The sequence below is a fragment of the Eumetopias jubatus genome, unplaced genomic scaffold (genome assembly GCF_037043125.1).
Source record: "Eumetopias jubatus isolate StellerSeaLion01/CBP00866 unplaced genomic scaffold, mEumJub1_p1.0 scaffold_7, whole genome shotgun sequence".
NCBI classification, from domain to species: Eukaryota; Metazoa; Chordata; class Mammalia; order Carnivora; family Otariidae; genus Eumetopias; species Eumetopias jubatus.
This window is the reverse complement of record NW_028274813.1, coordinates 137,305,819-137,326,825: the sequence shown is the minus strand read 5'-3', so window position 1 is coordinate 137,326,825 and position 21,007 is coordinate 137,305,819. Positions and strand designations below refer to the sequence as shown.

The window sequence follows — 21,007 nt, the reverse complement described above, 5'->3', positions numbered from 1 at the left end:
ACTTTTTTCATGCGTCCTCAGTAGAAAACCTAGACCATCTATTCCTACTTTGCAGTAACCAGGAAGTACTTCACCCTCCCTGTTGGAGCAGAGTCTGTGGGAGCCAGCTAAAACAGAGGTTTAAATAAAATTAAAGGTCTTAAACTATCCAAATTTTAAATTTTATAAATCAAGAGTTGTTCATGCCAAGAATTAGGAAAATCTCAACTTAATGAGAAAGGACAGTCTACACTAATGTGGAGATGACAAGGATATTGCATTACCTGACTAAGATTTTAAAGAAGCCATCATAAGAATGTCTTACCCAAGCAATTACAAATACACTTGAAAACAAATGAAAAAATAGCCTCAAGAAAGAAATAGAAAATCTCAGGAAATAAATAAAAGAGGGGTGCCTGGGTGGCTCTGTTGGTTAAGTGGCCAACTCTTGGTTCTGGCTCAGGTCATGATCTTGGGATCCTGGTATCCAGCCTCCATCTCACATGCTGGGTGTGGAGCCTGCTTGAGGATTCCCTCCCTCTACCCCTTCCCCTGCTCTCTTTCTCTCTCTCAAATAAGTTTTTTTTTTTTTAAAGAAATAAAAGTTATAAAGAAGAACCAAATGGAAGTCTTAGAACTGAAAAATATAACAACTGAAATAAAATAGTGGATGGATTCATGAGTAGAATGGAGGGGACAAAGAACAGAATCAGTGAACTTCAAGGCAACAATAGAAATGACCCAGCTTGAACAACAAAGAGAAGAGACTGAAAGAATAATGAACACAACTTCAGAGACCAATGGGACTAAAACAAAATGTGTAATATTTATGTCACCAGAGTTCTGGAAGAAGAGGGGAATAAGGGTGGAGGTGAAAAGTACTCAAAGACATATGGCTGAAAACTTGCCAAATTTGGCAAAAGACCTAAGTCTACAGATTCAAGAAGCTGAGAAAACTCTAAAAAGGATAAGGCCAAAGAAATCTACACCAAGATAAAGCATAACCAAACTTCTGAAAACTAATGACAAAATTTTTGAAAGCAGTGAGAAAGAAATCAACATTATCTTTAAGAAAAGATGTTTTGTTTTGTTTGCATAAGAGATTTCTCATCAAAAACCGTGGATGTCAGAAGGAAGTGAACAACACTTTCCAAATGCTGCAAGAACTGTCAATTCAGAATTCTATATACAGAAAAAATATTCTTCAGGGATGAAGGGTAAATCAAGACATTAAGCCTACCTTAAAACAATGGCTATTGGAAGTTCTTTAAACAGAAAGGAAATGATAAAAGAAAGAGTCTTGGAACATGAAGAAGGAAGAAGGAAAAATTGTAAAAGTAAAACAATTTCCTTTTCCTTTTGAGTTTTCTGAATTATGCTTGGTGGTTGAAGCAAAAATTATAACACTGTCTGATATGGTTCTGAGCATATGTAAGAGGAAATGTGTAAGAAAATTATACTATAAATTGAGTAAAGGAGGTAAGGTTTCTCTACTTGAACTGGCAAAATGATGACATCAGTAGGCTATTATGTAATACCTAGGGAAACCACTGGAAAAAAGATACACAGCTATATGCTTAAAAATAGATAAAATGGAATTCTAAAAAATATTAAGCCAAGGGAAGGCAGGAAAAAGAAAACAGAAATGAATAATAAGACAATACAAGAAGGAAACAATAAAAACAACAAAAAAGACAAACTGAAATCCTAACATATGTTAAATGTAGATGGTTAAAATAATCAATTAAAATGGAAATATATCAAAATGTATGGGGCACAGCAAAAGCAGTGCTAAAAAGTAAACAACACTAAATGCATATATTATAAAAGAAGAAAAGTCTCAAGTCAATATCTAGGCTCCCACCTCAAGACCTAGAAAAAAAGAAGGGTAAAATAAACCCAAAATAACAAGGAAGGAAGCAATAAAGACCAGAGCAGAAATCAATGAAATTGAGGACAGAAAAATAATGGAAAAAATTAATGAGACAAAAAACTGGTTCTTTGAAAAGATTAAGAAATTGGCAACTTCCTTCAAGACTAACAAAGAAAAAAGTTGGGAAGACACAAATTACCAGTATCAGGAATCAATAGGGGATATCCCTAAAGACCTTGAAGACACCAAAAGCATAAAAAATGAATATAATGAACAACAGTACATAAATTAGTTTGATAACTTAGTTGAAATGTACTAACTCCCTGAAAAGCACAAACTACCACAATCACCTGATAGGAAATACATCATTTGAAAAGCCCTATCACTATTAAGGAAATGAATATGTAATTTAAAAACTCCCCAAAAAGAAAACTCCAGGCTCAGATTTTTTTCACTGAAGAATTCTATTGAACATTTAAAGAATTAGTACCAATTCTGTACACTCTGTTCTGAAATAGAAGAGAACACTTCCTAGTTCATTTTATGAGGCTAGTATTAACTGATACTAAAACCAGACAGAACTACAGACCAGTATCCCACATGGATACAGATGCAAAAGTCCTTAACATGATATTAGCAAGTAGAATTCAACAATATATTAAAATAATTACACATCATTAGCAATTGAGGTTTAGCCTTCAGGGATAAGAGGCTGATTCAGTGTCAGAAAATTTGTCAGTGTAATCCACCATATGACAGGCCCATTCGTGGGAATGTAAAATGGTACAGTCACTTTCAAAAACATTTGGGCAGATTCTTAAAAACTTAAACACACACCTACCATATGACCCAGTCATCTTACTCCTTTTTTTTCCCCCAAGAGAAAAAGAAAGCACACGTCCATAAAAGACTTGAACACAAACGTTCATTGCAGTTTTATTTGAAATAGCCAAAATATAGAAACAACCCTAAAGCCCAATAACAGATAGATGTAAAAAGTAACTGTGATACATCCATTCAATGGAAAACAGTTCAACAATAGGAAGGAATGGTCTATTGACACATATAACACGAGTTTATCTCAAAATAATTATGCTGAGTGAAAAAAGCCAGCCAAAAATAGAGCATGTGCTGCGTGATTCCAGATAAAAATTCTGAAAAAGTCAAACTGATCCATAGTGACAGAATGCAGATCCTTGCCTGTCCCCCTGCCCCTTCCTAAAGGGCTCTAGTTTTGTTAGCCCTTTTCTGTTTGCATTTAAAGGTGCCATCCTTTCCCCCCACCTTCCTTTCCCCCACCGTGAGGGGATCTCGCTGCACTCTCTGGAACCTCACTTATGTTCTAGGCTCAGCTGCCAGTCTCACCTGCATCTCAGCTCTCCTTCCTGAGCTCCAGATCTCAACCTCACAGGGTCTGGTAGACCTTCTGTTTCTGCCTCCCACACCACTGTCTCTGCCTTCCCTGTTCACTTTTTCAGGGGATGCACCAACATCCTCTCCAGTGCCCAGGCCAGGAGTCCAGGTGCCTGTTACTCTTCACTGCTCATGTCCAGTTAATCACAAGCCTTACTGAAAGCTCTTCCTAAATGTATTATCCGTTCCTGAATAATTTTGTTCATTCCTGGATTTCCAGCATCCAGCACAAATTCCCTGCATTCCAGCTACTTCTCTCTGGTTCAAACCACCATCACCTCACTCCTAAATGACTCTACCGGCTTCCCAATGGGCCCGCCTTCTAGTCTTACCAATCTATTTCCCGTACTTGAAAGGAACAGATTGGACTGTGTTAGTCTCTTGCTGAAGAACCCTTCATTGGTTTCCCATTGCTCTCAGGCTAAAAAGTACAGACATTATACTAGCTTTGAAGACCCTTCATTTTCCCTGTCCCCTGCCTGCCACTAGCCTGATCACCTACCACCCTTCTGTGCCCTCTTCCCTGTCATACGCAGCTCGGCCCCATGGCAGCTTCCTGTGGCCCCCCTGCCCTAGCCTGCTCCTCTGTCCTCTGGGTCCATACACTTCAGTATTTCCTCTGCTCCAGAAGCTGTGCCCTAGCTTTCCACGGAGATATACACACACACACACACACACACACACACACACACACACACACACAAAACATCTTTATCCATTCATTTGTCGATGGACATCTTGGCTCTTTCCATAGTTTGGCTATTGTAGACATTGCTGCTATAAACATCAGGGTGTACATACCCCTTTGGATCCCTACATTTGTATCTTTGGGGTAAATACCCAGTAGTGCAATTGCTGGATCGTAGGGTAGCTCTATTTTCAAGTTTTTGAGGAACCTCCATACTGTTTTCTGGAGTGGCTGCACCAGCTTGCATGCCCACCAACAGTGTAGGTGGGTTCTCCTTTCTCCACATCCCCACCAACATCTGTCATTTCCTGACTTGTTAATTTTAGCCATTCTGACTGGTGTGAGGTGGTATCTCATTGAGGTTTTGATTTGGATTTCCCTGATGCCGAACGATGTTGAGCACTTTTTCATGTGTCTGTTGGCTGTTCCGATTTCTTTGGAAAAATGTCTGTTCATGTCTTCTGCCCATTTCTTTATTGATCATTTGTTCTTTGGGTGTTGAGTTTCATAAGTTGTTTATAGATTTTGGATACTAGCCCTTTATCTGATATGTCATTTGCAAATATCTTCTCCCATTCTGTCGGTTGTCTTTTGGTTTTGTGGACTGTTTCTTTTGCTGTGCAAAAGCTTTTTATTTTGATGAAATCCCAATAGTTCATTTTTGCCCTTGCTTCCCTTGCCTTTGGCGATGTTTCTAGGAAGAAGTTGCTGTGGCTGAGATCGAAGAGGTTGCTGCCTGTGTTCTCCTTTAGGATTTGGATGGACTCCTGTCTCACATTTAGGTCTTTCAACCATTTTGAGTCTACTCTTGTGTGTGGTGTAAGGAAATGGTCCAGTTTCATTCTTGTGCCTGTGGCTGTCCAGTTTTCCCAACACCATTTGTTGAAGAGACTGTCTTTTTTCCATTGGACATTCTTCCCTGCTTTGTCGAAGATTAGTTGACCATAGAGTTGAGGGTCCATTTCTGGGCTCTCGATTCTGTTCCATTGATCTATGTGTCTGTTTTTGTGCCAGTACCATACTGTTTTGATGATGACAGCTTTGTCATAGAGCTGGAAGTCCGGAATTGTGATGCCACCAGCTCTGCTTTTCTTTTTCAACATTCCTCTGGCTATTCGGGGTCTTTTCTGGTTCCATACAAATTTTAGGATTCTTTGTTCCATTTCTTTGAAAAAAGTGGATGGTCTTTTGATGGGGATTGCATTGAATGTGTAGATTGCTCTAGGTAGCATTGACATCTTCACAATATTTGTTCTTCCAATCCGTGAGCATGGAACGTTTTTCCATTTCTTTGTGTCTTCCTCAATTTCTTTCATGAGTATTCTATAGTTTTCTGGGTACAGATTCTTTGCCTCTTTGGTTAGATTTATTCCTAGGTATCTTACGGTTTTGGGTGCAATTGTAAATGGGATCGACTCCTTAATTTCTTTTTCTTCTGTCTTGTTGGTGTATAGGAATGCCACTGATTTCTGTGGATTGATTTTATATCCTGCCACTTGACTGAATTCCTGTATGAGTTCTAGCAGTTTTGGGGTGGAGTTTTTTGGGTTTTCCACATAAAGTATCATATCATCTGCAAAGAGTGAGAGTTTGACTTCTTCTTTGCCGATTCAGATGCCTTTGATTTCTTTTTGTTGTCTGATTGCTGTGGCTAGGACTTCTAATACTATGTTGAATAGCAGTGGTGATAGTGGACATCCCTGCCGCGTTCCTGACCTTAGGGGGAAAACTCTCAGTTTTTCCCCATTGAGAATGATATTCGCTGTGGGTTTTTCATAGATGGCTTTTATGATATTGAGGTATGTATCTTCTATCCCTATACTCTGAAGAGTTTTCATAAAGAAAGGATGCTGTACTTTGTCAAATGCTTTTTCTGCATCTATTGAGAGGATCATATGGTTCTTGTTCTTTCTTTTATTAATGTATTGTATCACATTGATTGATTGATTTGTGGATGTTGAACCAACCTTGCAGTCTAGGGATAATTCCCACTTGGTCGTGGTGAATAATCCTTTTAATGTACTGTTGGATCCTATTGGCTAGTATTTTGGTAAGAATTTTTGCATCCATGTTCATCAAGGATATTGGTCTGTAATTCTCCTTTTTGATAGGTTCTTTGTCTGGTTTTGGGATCAAGGTAATGGTGGCCTCCTAAAACGAGTTTGGAAGTTTTCCTTCCATTTCTATTTTTTGGAACAGTTTCAGGAGAATAGGTATTAATTCTTCATGAAATGTTTGGTAGAATTTCCCTGGGAGGCCATCTGGCCCTGGGCTTTTGTTTGTTGGGAGATTTTTTATTACTGCTTCAATTCTTTAGTGGTTATAGGTCTGTTCAGGTTTTCTATTTCTTCCTGGTTCAGTTTTGGTAGTTGATACATCTCCAGGAATGCATCCCTTTCTTCCAGATTATCTAATTTGCTGGCATAGAGTTGCTCATAATATGTTCATAGAATTGTTTGTATTTCTCTGGTGTTGGTTGTGATCTCTCCTCTTTCGTTCATGATTTTGTTGATTTGGGTCATTTCTCTTTTCTTTTTGATAAGTATGGCCAGGGGTTTATCAATCTTGTTAATTCTTTAAAATTAACAAGATTGTTTCATTGATCTGTTCTACTCTTCTTTCGGTTTCTATTTCATTGATTTTTGCTCTGATCTTTATTATTTCTCTTCTGCTGGGTTTAGGCTTTATTTGCTGTTCTTTCTCCAGCTCCTTTAGGTGTAGGGTCAGGTTGTGTATTTGAGACCTTTCTTGTTTCTTGAGAAAGGCTTGTAGTGCTATTTACTTTCCTCTTAGGACTGCCTTGGCTGCATCCCAAAGATTTTGAACAGTTGTTTCCATTTTCATTTGTTTTCCATGAATTTTTTAATTCTTCTTTAATTTCCTGGTTGACCCATTCATTCCTTAGTAGGATGCTCTTTAGCCTCCATGTATTTGAGTTCTTTCCAATTTTCCTCTTGTGATTGAGTTCTAGTTTCAGAGCATTGTGGTCTGAAAATATGCAGGGAATGATCTCAGTCTTTTGGTGCCGGTTGAGACCTGATTTGTGACCTAGGATGTGATCTGTTCTGGAGAATATTCCATGGACACTAGAGAAGAATGTGTATTCTGTTGCTTTGGGATGGAATGTTCTGAATATATCTGTGAAGTTCATTTGGTCCAGTATGTCATTTAAAGTCTTTATTTCCTTGTTGATCTTTTGCTTAGATGATCTGTCCATTTCAGTCAGGGGGGTGTTAAAGTCCCCCACTATTATTGTATTGTTGTCGATGTGTTTCTTTGCTTTTGTTATTAATTGGCTTATATAAGTGGCTGCTCCCATGTTAAGGGCATAGATATTTACAATTGTTAGATCTTCTTGTTGGATAGACCCTTTAAGTAGGATATAATGTCCCTCATCTCTTATTATAGTCTTTAGTTTAAAATCTAATTTGTCTGATACAAGGATTGCCACCCCAGCTTTCTTTTGGTGTCCATGAGCATGGTAAATGGTTTTCCACCCCCACACTTTCAACCTGGGGGTGTCTTTGGGTCTAAAATGAGTCTCTTACAGACAGCGTATCGATGGGTCTTGTTTTTTTATCTAGTCTGATAGCCTGTGTCTTTTGATTGGGGCATTTAGCCCATTACATTCAGGGTAACTATTGAAAGATATGAATTTAGTGCTATTTTGTTGCCTTTGAGGTGACTGTTACTGTATATTGTTTGTGTTCCTTTCTGGTCTGTGTTACTTTTAGGCTCTCTCTTTGCTTAGAGGACCCCTTTCAATATTTTTTGTAGGACTGGTTTCGTGTTTGCAAATTCCTTTAGTTTTTGTTTGTCCTGGAAGCTTTTTATCTCTCCTTCAATTTTCAATGACAGCCTAGCTGGATATAGTATTCTTGGCTGCATATTTTTCTCGTTTAGTGGTCTGAAGATATCATGCCAGTCCTTTCTGGCCTGCCAGGTCTCTGTGGATAGGTCTGTTGTCAGTATAATGTTTCTACCATTGTAGGTTACAGATCTCTTCTCTTGAGCTGCTTTCAGGATTTTCTCTTTGAGACTTTAAATTTTACTATTAGATGTCGAGGTGTTGACCTATTTTTATTGTTTTTGAGGGGGGTTTTCTGTGCCTCCTGGATTTTGATGCCTGTTTCCTTCCCCAAATTAGGGAAATTCTCTGCTATAATTTGCTCCAATATACCTTCTGCCCCTCTCTCTCTTTCTTCTTCTTCCGGGATCCCAATTATTCTAATATTGTTTTATTTTATGATATCACTTACCTCTCGAATTCTGCCCTTGTGATCCAGTAGTTTATCTATCTCTCTTTTTCTCAGCTTCTTTATTTTCCATCATTTGGCCTTCTATATCGCTAATTCTCTCTTCTACCTCATTTATCCTAGCAATTAGAGGCTCCATTTTTGATTCACCTCATTAATAGCCTTTTTGATTTTGACTTGGTTAGATTTTAGTTCTTTTATTTCTCCAGAAAGGGTTTCTCTAATATCTTCCATGCTTTTTTCAAGCCCAGCTTGTATCTTTATTTTTTTTTAAAGATTTTATTTATTTGAGAGAAAGAGAGAATGAGAGAGAGAGAGCACGAGAGGGAAGAGGGTCAGAGGGAGAAGCAGACTCCCTGCTGAGCAAGGAGCCCGATGTGGGACTCGATCCCGGGACTCCAGGACCATGACCTGAGCCGAAGGCAGTCGCTTAACCAACTGAGCCACCCAGGCGCCCCCAGCTTGTATCTTTAAAATCATCATTCTGAACTCTAGTTCCAACATCTTACTAATGTCCGTATTGATTAGGTCCCTGGCAGATGGTACTGCCTCTTGTTCTTTTTTTTTTTTTGAGGTGATTTTTTCCGTCTTGTCATTTTGTCCAGAGGAGAATAGATGAATGAGAGAACAAAATGCTAACAGGGTAACAACGACCCCAGAAAAATATACACTAAACAAATCAGAAGAGACCTGAAACTGGGGGAAAAGAAAGGGAAAGGAAGAAAAAACAAAAAGATAAAAAACAAACAAAAAAACAGAATATGATCAAATATGATCAGGCTGGTGCATAGATCAGTGCCACACACTAGATTTCGGGTGTATTTGGGTCTGTTAGAAGAAAGTGCCTCCCAAAATTTTAAAGAAAGAAAAACATATATGTACAACAATAAGGGTAAATATGATGAAGGGATGGAATATGACTGTAAAGATGAAAATTATAAAAGATTTTGTAAAAGGAATTGATAAGAAGTTGGTTGAAAAAAGAAGGAAGAGGCTTTAAAAAAAAGAGAGAATGTGATCAGGGAGGAGACTAGAACAAAGCCATACACTAGAGATTTAGGGTATATTTTGGTCTGTTAGCGGAAACTGTATCCCAAAATTTTAAAAGAGAGAATAACTTACATATATATGTATACCAAAAATAAAGTTAACTACTATGAAGGGATAGAATATGACTCTAAAAATGAAAAATAAAAAAAGATTTTTTAAAGAAGGATTGATTAAATGTTGGTTGAAAAAGGGAAAAAGAAAAATTCAAAAAAAAGAGAAAAAGAAAAAGAAAGTTAAAAAAAATTAACTTTGAAAGACTAAAGAATCATGGGAAAAAAGCCATGAATTCTATGTGCAGCATTCCCCTAGCTTTGGAGTTTCTGCCGTTCTCACTGATTGGTAAACTTGGTCTTGGCTGGCTGTTCTTGCTGATCTTCTGGGGGAGGGACCTGTTGCCATGGTCCCCAAATGTCTTTGCTAGAGGCGGAATTACCCCGCCCTTGCTGGGTCAGGGCTAAGTAATCTGCTCGGGTTTGCTCTCGGGAGCTTTTGTTCCCTGCAAGCTTTCTGTACAGCCTTGGAGGATGAGAGTGAAATGGCAGCCTCCCAATCTCTGCCCCAGAGGAGCCAAGAACTCGGGGCCCTACTCCTCAGTGCGCCCCCAGAGAAAAGCAGTCAGTCACTCTTGTCTCCCCAGTCTCCGGCCGCACTCAGTGCTCACCTAGCCTGTGACGGAGCATTTCTGTCTTTGGCACCCAACCCCGTTTGGAGTCCCCAAACCCAGCAGATCCCTGTGGTGCGCTCCCGTGCCGCTCCTCCCGGGGGAGGAAGGGGAGTCTCCTGGATCTGCCGCTTGTTGGGTCCCTGCTGGAGGAGCAGTGGCCCGACTGTGCCGCGGATCACGGTTTATGGCAACCCCGAGCTGAGAGCCCACTCCTCGGCTCCGTGTCTGCAGCTGGCTTCCCCGCTCCGACACCTGGGAGCTCTGCCGCACTCAGGCACCCCCAGTCTTTCTGTGATCCCGAGGGTCCTGAGACCACACTGTCCCCGAGAGGGTTCCACCCCCCGCTTAGCCACTGGAGTGATGTCCCTCAGCGGAGCTGACTTCTAAAAGTTCTGATTTTGTGCTCTGATGCTCTATCACTTGCCAGTAGCGGCTGACGGAGGCCCCCTCCCCCGCTGTCTATCTTCCCAAATATCGCCTCGGATTCACTTCTCCGCATGTCCTACCTTCCAGAAAGTGGTCGCTTTTCTGTTCAGAGAGTTGCTGCTATTCTTTTCTTCGATCTCCTGTTAAGTTTGTAGGTATTCAGAATGGTTTGATCCCTATGTAGCTGAATTCCTGGCACCAGATGAAATTTAGGTCTCCTACTCCTCCGCCATCTTGTTTCTCCAAACCATACTTTATTTCTTAATTTATTTCGGTGTTAACTCTTTAGAATATTTCATTTGCTCTCATTTCAGATTGAAGAAGAAATAAACGGCTGTTTGCAGTTTTTGCAATCTGTTTACTCAACATTTGGCTTCTCCTTTCAATTAAATTTGTCAACAAGACCTGAAAACTTCCTAGGAGAAGTTGAGCTATGGGATGAAGCTGAAAAGGTAGGGGGAGACAAAGTGCATCCCTTCCTTTCTGTGAGTGTGGAAACCACCCGAGTGACTGTAGTTACTTTGCATGAGGAGGATGCCATGCTTTGCAATAGAAAGGTTTAAATTGGAAGTTATGGGATAAATACAGAGATTATAGAATGTGGTTGTCCAGTTTTCTTTGTAACAGTGATAAGAACAATACATTTGTTTCAAATAGTTTCAAGTTTATAGCAGGTTTTTATTTATACTCTTTCAGTGTCAGTCACTAATAACCAATTTCATAAGTTTTTAAAGGAATCCTCTGATTTGCAGGCACTCTTGGTGTGTGTGCAGCTTATTTTAAACTGTTGCCTGTTGAGCCAACTTAGTGTGATTCATAGATGTAGACGCACACACCCGTTGCTTGAATCCTCTCCACAGTCACAGCCTCTGGTGCTATCCCTTATCTAGAGGCACCCAGAGACTCACATGTCACATCTCAGCTTTGGAGAACAAGATTAAGGAGCTCATGATGCTTCTCTGTCTCTCTCTCTCTTTTTTTCCTTCTTACTAAACATGAAAAGAGTCCAGTACATTTCCTGTGTCAGTTTTTATTTGAAATGAGGGTGGTGGTATGGCCAGACACCCTTGAATGCCTAAACCCTGACCTGCCTGTTGATCCACCTCTTCACAGAATACTCACAGACGCTGATCACACAGATCATTAAGGAACTAAGAATCAGAGGAACACTGTATTGATAGTGTTAGTTAGTTTTCTGTTCGGTACTGAGGCAGGCAGAGACTTGGTAGAAGCAGTTTAGGCTTGAGATCTAATTAGGGCCTTCTCCTCCCCACTGTCCCATACCCATCCTAAATGCACCTTCTTCCGTATCTGTTTCATAGAGGAAGAAAGTCAAATTAGACAGCCTGCCCCTGCTCAGCCACATGGAGATAGGAAGAGGAAAAGAGGGCACAAAGCTTGACTCTGGAACACCTTTTGCCTATTTTCAAAAAGGTTAGCTCCATGAGTGAATTATAGAATAAGCATTAAGGTCTGAAATGGTGATGATGATGACAATGATTGTGATAACACCTAAGGTTATGGTGGGCTTAAGTGGAATAATTTATGTGAGGAATTTGTCATAGTGTCAGGCACATGTAAGTGTTCAGTAAACGTTAGGTGTTGGTATTATTAATTGTAGTAGTAGTATCACTATTATCACTCCATACATGGAGTGCAGGGGGCCAAAAAGTGGGTGGACCAAGTGTGGGCCTGGCACGGGGAGAATGGGCTGGGCTGTCCCACCATCTTTTTGCTGTCTTTTAGTTCACTGTTCCTTTAGAAGTTGGGAATCCTTCCACTCTGGGGGAATTTATCCCATGGTGTCTACCCCTGATCTGGGAATCAGTGAGATGAATATATATATATTTTTTGTCTTCAGATGTCTCTGAAATGGTTTGAAAGAGACAGTAGTTAAGTCAGCTCCAAGGCCACATTGTTCCTGAGTCATCAATTCACCATTACCTTATTTCTTATCTCAGATTGTGTGTAGTTATGGAACCCAGCAGAACTCACTGGACAGCTATGCAGTGTAACCATCAGATGACAGCTTGTCCAAATAACCAAAATGTCAGGAGCAAAAAAATACCCTAGATTTGAATGATGTGAGTTCTGTTTTCTGTTAAGTTTCATCAAGAAATCTGTGACATAAAGAAAATCTACTTTTTCTTGTGAAAATTAAAATCCAAAAGAAATAGTTTCATGTTCTATATGTTCAATTTTTTAATTTAACCTAAGCTCAGCTATAGGGTTCCCACTCAGATAAATGTGAAGGGAGTCTGGGCTGCTGCTTCAGCAGACCTGATCTGGCCTCTGCCCCTGGAATCTATGTAAATCCACCTGCTCCTTGGAGCTGGAATAACCCCTCTCCAAATCTCTCGTGCATCCCACTTTTCCGGCATTCCATTGAGCCATTGAGATCCCTAAGAACATTCCAAGCCCGCACCCACAAAATTCCAAGCAAATTGATATATTTAGACCCCAGCCTGTACCACAGCATAGACCCACGGTGCTCTTGGGAGCCAGAGACTTGGTTTACCTGGAAAAGAAGGATAGCCAGCCAGAAGGGGAGAAAAGGAGATCTTGATTTCTCCTCTACCAGGGTGCAGGCAGTGTCCACAGATGTGAATTACAGTGGTTCAGTCTCCCCTCAGACATACATTTCCTCCCATACCTTGCATAAACTGAAAGCTTTCTTAGCTTTGGTTGTTCCTATTAGGCCGTCTTGATTACTGTGTCCTCAGAGGCCCAGTGAGTATCAGTGCCCTCTACTTTATGCTTTTCCCCCAAAACTGGCCCTTTTTTGGCTTTTTAATTCCTGGGAGCCCCCCTCAATTCTCCCCATCACTTAGTTCCCTCCTGCAGCAGGTCCTCGTTTTCTCTAGGAATATATTCCAGTATCTCTTCTCCTTGCAGAAGCAGAGTAAGGCAGAGGCTAGCCTCCCAACCTATGAAATGAGTCTGTGGTGGTGACCTTCTCTAGTCCTAGGTAGAACACAAGCTGCTCTAGCAGGGTCAGGCCCATGAGGGAGCCTCCTGGGATCTCAGCCAAGACCAGCCAGCACCTGACGCACTCTAACTGAGATCCTAGAAAATCCTGCCAGGACCCCATGAGTCAGCTTTCTTGATGACTCTGCCTTTGGACCCCCAGCCGCCACCACTGCTTTGACTTCCCTATCAGCAGTTTACTCCCAAATGTCAACCCCCTCATAGGCACCGATATATTGAGGTGATGACAGGACTTTGGATGCTGGTATGGCAGTATTCTGGCCAGGGACTTAGGAATGCACAGGTGCTTCCCAAGGAAGCTATATCCATAGGACATAGCCAGAAGACTTAGACACTTCTTATTAATACTTATACCCAATCACCAGCAGTTCTGAGGGTTTTCACTACAGTCTGAAATCAAAGAATTTATGTGGCTTAGGCTGAAGATCAAAATGGGCCTCCTGCTCCCACCCACTATAAATCATAAAGGACACCCCTCCCTAGCTACATGTACAGAGGTATAGAAAAGCAAGAGACAGTGGCAAGGCCCTTCCCCTTGACCTTACCCACCTAAACACAGAGTGGATGGGGGAACACAGGGTGGATAAAGGATAAAGATCAAAGTTTCATACCTTTTAATGAGTGGAGGCATCACCCACTAAGTTGGGAGGTGTGTAGGCGAAGGGGGCCTGCATTGGCTTCCCTAAACACTTGCCTGGAATTCACTGGGACAGTTTAGTACATTGTCTTTTAATTTTTCCAGTTATAATGTGTATGAGAGCACGTACCATCTTAATCACCTTTATGTAGCCCCTGCTCAGTAATTTATTGGATATAAAACATGCCCAATAAATATATGTTAAGCTAAAATAGAATATAATTAAGATTTGTAATAACTTACTTTTTTGAGCTATGTGGCAAAAAATAAGAGTACAGTGACGTATAAGTTTTAAATGTTCTCTTCTTTAAAAAAAATAGCAACTACAGAACAGCTTGGTGGAATTTGGAAAACCATGGAAGATGAACCCAGGAGATGGAGCATTTTATGGCCCTAAAGTAAGTAGACTATATGCCTCAAAAAGAGTAAAAATTTAAAGGAAAAATAAAAGCTGTCTTTAAGCCTGGTTTAAAATAAAATATCATTTAATTTATAGATTGATATAAAAATCAAGGATGCTATTGGCCGATACCATCAATGTGCTACAATTCAGCTGGACTTCCAACTACCTATTAGATTTAATCTTACATATGTTAGGTGAGTAATTGAATGTGACAAATAAAGTAGTACTAATATGCCAATCATTTGTCATTTGAACATTAGCAGTACAAAAATAAACATCAATACATGGACTAGTAAATGTCTATTACTATATGTGTGACATACTCATATATTTTTTATATATTCAAGTTTTTACTTAAATTCCAGTTAGTTCACATACAATGTAATATCAGTTTCAGGTGTACAATATGGTGATCAACACTGCCATACAACACCCAGTGCTCATCACACATGCACTCCTTAATCCACATCACCTACTTCACCCATCCTCCCACGCCCTCCCTTCTGGTAACCATCGGTTTGTTCTCTATAGTTAAGACTCTGTTTGTTGGTTTGTCTCTCTTTCTTCCCTCCCCCCTTTGCTTGTTAGTTTTGTTTCTTAAATTTCACATAGGGTTGAGTTCCACATATGGATGTCTCTCTCTGATTGACTTATTTCGCTTAGCATAATACTCTCTGGCTCCATCCATGTTATTGCAAATGGCAAGATTTCGTTCTTTTTTATGGATGAGTAATATTACATTGTTTATATTATATATACAACTTCTTTTTAAAAATTATTTATTTATTTATTTGAGAGAGAGAGAGAGAACACAAGCAGGGAGAGGGACAGAGGGAGAAGCAGACTCCCCACTGAACAGGGAGCCCGACATGGGGCTTGATTCCAGGACCCTGGGATCATGACCTGAGCCGAAGGCAGACACTTAACCAACTGAGCCACCCAGGCACCCCTGTACTACTTCTTCATCCATTCGTTGATGAGTGGACACTTGGGCTGTTTCCTCAGTTTGGCTATTGTAGATAATGCTGCTGTAAACATCAGGGTGCATGTACCCCTTTGAATTAGTATTTTTGTATTCTTTGGGTAAATACCTAGTAGGTCACTTGCTGAATCATAGTGTAGTTCTATTTTTAACTTTTTGAGGAACCTCCATACTGTTTTCTACAGCCGCGGTACCAGTTTGCATTCCCACCAGCAGGACTAGAGGGTTCCTCTTTCTTCATATCCTCTCCAATACCTGTTGTTTCTTGTTGTTTTAGCCATTCTGACAGGTGTGAGGTAGTTTTGATTTGCATTTGATTTCATTGTAGTTTTGATTAGCATTTCCTTGATGGTGAGTGATGTTGAGCATCTTTTCAGGTGTCTGTTGGCCACCTGGATGCCTTCCTTGGAAAAATGTCTATTCATGTCTTCTACCCATTTTTTAATTGGATTACTTGTTTTATTGTGTGTTGATTTGTATAGTTCTTTATGTATTTTGGAGGCTAACCCTTTTTTAGATATGTCATTTGTAAATATCTTCTCCCATTCAGTAGGTTGCCTTTTAGTTTTGTTTCCTTCACTGTGCAGAAGCTTTTTATTTTGATTTAGTCCAATAGTATATTTTTGCTTTTGTTTCCCTTGCCTCAAAAGACATATCTAGAAAGAAGTTGCTATGGCCATTGTCAAAGAAGTTACTGCCTATGTTCTCTTCCGGGATTTTTATGGTTTCAGGTCTCACATGTAGGTCTTTAATCCATTTTGAATTTATTTTTGTATATAGTGTAAGAAAGTGGTCCAGTTTCATTTTTTTGCGTATAGCTGTCCAGTTTTCCCAACACCATTTGTTGAAGAGACTGTCGTTTCCTCATTGGATGTTATTTCCTGCTTTGTTGAAGATTAATTGACCATATAATTGTAGGTTCATTTCAGGATTTTCAGTTCTTTTCTGTTGATCCTGTGTGTCTGATTTTGTGCCAGTACCATACTGTTTTGATTACTCCAGCTTTGTAATATAACTTGAAGTCCAGAATTGTGGTGCCTCCACCTTTGCTTTTCTTTTTCAAGACTGCTTTGGCTATTTGGGGTCTTTTGTGGTTCCATACAAATTTTAGGATTGTTTGTTCTAGCTATGAAAAATGCTGTTGCTATTTTGATATGGATTGCATTAAATGTGCAGATTGCTTTGGGTAGTATGGACATTTTAACAATATTTGTTCTTCCAATCCATGAGCATGAAATGTCTTTCCATTTCTTTGTGTCATCTGTAATTTCTTTCATCAGTGTTTTATGGTTTTCAGAGTATAGGTCTTTCACCTCTTTGGTTAGGTTCATTCTTGGGTATCTTATTGTTTTTGATTCAGTTGTAAATGGGATTGATTCCTTAATTTCTTTTTCTGCTGTTTCATGATTAGTGTGTAGAAATGCAACAGATTTCTGTACATTGCCTTTATATCCTGTGACGTTGCTGAATTCATGTGTTAGTTCTAGCAGTTTTCTGGTGGAGTCTGTGGGATTTTCTATATAGAGTATCATGTTATCTGCAGATTGTGAAAGTTCTACTTCTTCCTTGCTAATTTGGATGCCTTTTATTTCTTTTTGTTGTGTGATTGCTGTGGCTAGGACTTCCAGTACTATGTTGAATAAAAGTGGTGAGAGTGGACATCCCTGTCTTGTTCCTGATGGTAAAGGAAACACTCTCAGTTTTTCCCCCACTGAGGATGATATTAGCTGTGGGTTTTTCATATATGGCCTTTATGCTGTTTCCTCTAAACCTACTTTGTTGAGGGTTTTTATCATGAATGGGTGTTGTACTTTGTAAAATGCTTTTTCTATATCTATTGAAATGATTATATGGTTCATATCCTTTCATTAATGTGATGTATCATGTTGATTGATTTGCAGATATTGAACCACTCTTGCAACTCAGGAATAAATTCCACTTGATCGTGGTGAATGGTTTTTTAATGTATTGTTGGACTCAATTTGCAAATATTTTGTTGAGGATTTTTGCATTTATGTTCACCAGAGATATTAGCCTGTAGTTCTTTTTTTTGGTGGTGTCTTATCTGGGTTTGTTATCAGAGTTTTGCTGGCCTCATGGAATGAATTTGGAATTTTTCCTTCCTTTTATATTTTTTGGAATAGTTTGAGAAGAATAGGTATTAACTCTTCTTTAAATGTTTGGTAGAATTCTCTGTGAAGCCATCTAGTACTGGACTTGTGTTTGTTGGGAGTTTTTCATTACTCATTCCATTTCTTTGCTGGTTATCAATCTGCTCAAGTTTTCTATTTCTTCGTGTTTCAGTTTTGGTAATTTAGAAATAGAAACATATGTTTCTAGAAATTTATGCATTTCTCCGAGGTTGTCCAACTTGTTGGCATGTAGTTTTTCATAATATTCTCTTATAATTTGTTGTATTTCTGTGGTGTTGGTTGATATTTCTCCTCTCTCATTTGTGATTTTACTTATTTGGGTCCTTTCTCTTTTTGATAAATCTGACTAGAGGTTTATTAATTTTATGAATTTTTTCAAAAAATCAGCTCCTGGTTTCATTGATCTGTTCTATTGTTTTAGTTTCTATATCATTTATTTCTGCTCTAATCTTTATTATTTCCTTCCTTCTGCTGGCTTTAGGTTTCGTCTGTTTTTCTTTTTCCAGCTCCTTTAAGTGTAAGGTTAGATTGTTCATTTGAGATTTTTCTTACTTCTTGAGGTAGTACTGTATTACTATAAACATCCCTCTTAGGACCACTTCGTTGCATCCCAAAGGTTTTGGACCCCTGTGTTTACATTTGTTTCCGTGTATTTTTCAATTTCTTTTTTTATTTCCTGGTTGGCCCATTTATTTTTCAGTAGCCTATTATTCAACTTCCATGTATTTGTGGTCTTTCCAGATTTTTTCTTGTGGCTGAGTTCTAGTTCCACAGCATTGTGATCAGAAAAGGTGCATGGTATGACTTCGATCTTCTTATTTGTTGAGTCCTGTTTTGTGGCCTAATATGTGATCTGTTCTGGAGAATGTTCCATGTGCGCTTGAAAAGAATGTGTATTCTGCTGTTTTAGCATGGAATGTTCTGAATTTATCTCTTAAGTCCATTTGATACAGTGAGTCATTCAAAGCCATTGTTTCCTTCTTCTGCTTAGATGTCCATACATTGATGTAAGTGAAGTGTTAAAATTCCATAATATTATTGTGTTATTATCAATGAGTTCCTTTATGTTTGTTATTAATTATTTTACATATTTGGGTGCTCCTATGTTGGGTGCATAACTATTTACAATTGTTATATCTTCTTGTTGGATTGTCCCCTTTATGACTATATAGTGTCCTTCTTTGCCTCTTGTTACAGTCTTGTTTTAAAGTCTAGTTTGTCTAATGTAAGTATTGATTGTTACCCTGGCTTTCTTTTAACATCTATTTGCATGATAAATGTTTCTTCATCCTCTCACTTTCAATCTGCAGATGTTTTTAGGTTTAAAATGAGTCTCTTGTAGGCAGCATTTGATGGTTCTTCTTCCTTTTTTTTTAATCCATTCTGACACCCTGTGTCTTTTGATTGGAACATTTAGTCCATTTACATTCAAAGTAATTATTGATACGTATTTATTGCCATTTTATTACTTGCTTTGTGGTTGTTTCTGGAGATTTTCTCTGATCCTTTCTTTTGTCTTTCATGTTTTGCTGATTTTGTTTAGTGATATATTTGGATTTCTTTGTCTTTATTCTTTGCATGTTTGTTAGTGGTTTTTGATATATGGTTACCATTAGGTTGGTATATAACCTCTTCTGCATATAGCGGTCTATATTAAGTTGATGGTTGTTTAAGTTTGAACCCATTCTTCTCCTCTTCTCCCCATGTTTTAGGTGTATGTTATTATATTTTACATCCTTTTTTGGTGAATTCTTTGACTGATTTTTTACAGAAATATTCATTTTTACCACGTCTGTGTTTCCTACCTTTATACTGTCACTTTTGGTCTCTCTTTTCCACTCAAAGTGCCCCCTTTAATATTTCTTGCAGGGCTGGTTTAATGGTCACGAACTCCTTCAGTTCTTGTTTGTGAAACTTTTTATCTCTCCTTCTATTCTGAGTGATAGTCTTGCTGGATAGAGTATTCTTTGCTGCAGATTTTTCCTATTTAGCACTTTCAAAGTATCATGTCACTATCCTGTGGCTTGCAAAGTTTCTGTTGAAAAATCTTCTGCTAGCCTTATGGGTTTTCTCTGGTGAGTTATTGACTTCTTTTGTCTTGCTCTTTTTTTTTTTTTTTTTTAAAGATTTATTTATTTGAGAGAGCGAGAATGAGAGAGAGAGTACATGAGAGGGGAGAGGGTCAGAGGGAGAAGCAGGCTCCTCGCCGAGCAGGGAGCCCGATGCGGGACTCGATCCCGGGACTCCAGGATCATGACCTGAGCCGAAGGCAGTCGCCTAACCAACCGAGCCACCCAGGCGCCCTTGTCTTGCTCTTTTTAAGATTTTTTGTTTATCACTCTACTTTGCAAATTTAACTACAGTATATCTTGATGTGGGCCTGCTTTTGTTGATTTTGATGGGAGTTCTCTGTGCCTCCTGGATCTGGATGCCTGTTTCCTTTCCCAGATTAGGGTAGTTTTCAGCTATGATTTTCTGAAATACAGTTTTTGCCCCCTTTTCTCTCTCTTCTGGGACTCCTATAATATGAATGTTACATTTGATGGAGTCACTGAGAACCCCAAGCCTATTGTTGTTTTGCATAATTCTTTGTCTCTTTTGTTCAGCTTAATTACTTTCTATTACTTTGTCTTATAGGTCATTAATTTGTTCCTCTACCTCTTCCAGCCTGCTGTTCATTGCATCAAGTGTTTTCTTTTTTTTTTAATGTTTTTATTTATTTCTTTATTCATGAGAGTCAGAGAGAGAGAGAGAGAGAGAGAGAAAGGCAGAGGCAGAGAGAGAAGCAGGCTCCCTGCCTAGCAGGGAGCCCGATGCGGGACTCGATCCCAGGACCCTGGGATCATGACCTGAGCCGAAGGCAGACGCTTAACCATCTGAGCCACCCAGGCGCCTGCATCAAGTGTTTTCTTAATCTCGTTTATTACATACTTCATCTCTGTGTGATTCTTTTTAAATTCTTATCTCTGTGGTAAGAATCTCACTGATGTCTTCCATTCTTTTCTCAATTCCAGTGAGTATCATTATGATCATTACTTTAAATTCTCATCAGGCATGTTACTTACATCTGTTTCACTTAGATCTCTGGTCGTGGCCTTATTTTGTTCATTCATTTGATATAAGTTCCTCTGTCATCTCATTTTGTCTACATCTCTGCCTGCTTCTGTGTGTTAGAAAATCTAGTTATGTCTTCTACTCCTGAAAGTAATGGCCTTATGAAGAAGAGGTCTTGTAGTGCCCAGGCCTGGCACTTTAGGGAGTGTCTCCATTGTGTGCTGTGTGCTCTGCTCTTGTGTTCTGGCTATTCTTTCCTTCAAGCTGGCCATCTGCAGAGGCTCTCCTTGCCTGATGTGGGCAGTGTTTGGTCCCTGGGCTGAGTGTGGTGAGTTTTAACTAGGAATGTGCTGGTCTGCTTCTGAAATGAGACATGTCATCACCTCCACTAGAACTGAGGCCCTGTAGAACTCTCTGATAGGGAGATGTGTTGTGGGCAGG

At 39.3% G+C, this 21,007-nt stretch overlaps 1 protein-coding gene across 8 annotated transcripts in view; it reads left to right on the top strand.

Moving 5' to 3' along the window:
• The window catches only part of TARS3 (threonyl-tRNA synthetase 3), a 76,412-nt gene that overhangs the window by 35,086 nt on the left and 20,319 nt on the right, over positions 1-21,007 (top strand). For 7 of the 8 annotated variants that reach the window (XR_003612243.2, XR_003612244.1, XR_003612245.2 and 4 more), the window contains exons 13-15: positions 10,664-10,801; positions 14,295-14,372; positions 14,471-14,571. Coding sequence is in view for 5 of the 8 variants with exons in the window: in XM_028122788.1 (XP_027978589.1) it covers positions 10,664-10,801; positions 14,295-14,372; positions 14,471-14,571 (317 nt within the window). In the remaining 3 variants the exon portion in view is untranslated. Of the gene's footprint in view, positions 1-10,663; positions 10,802-11,671; positions 11,784-14,294; positions 14,373-14,470; positions 14,572-21,007 lie in introns of those variants that run through there. The other variant, XM_028122792.1, reaches the window with a different exon arrangement.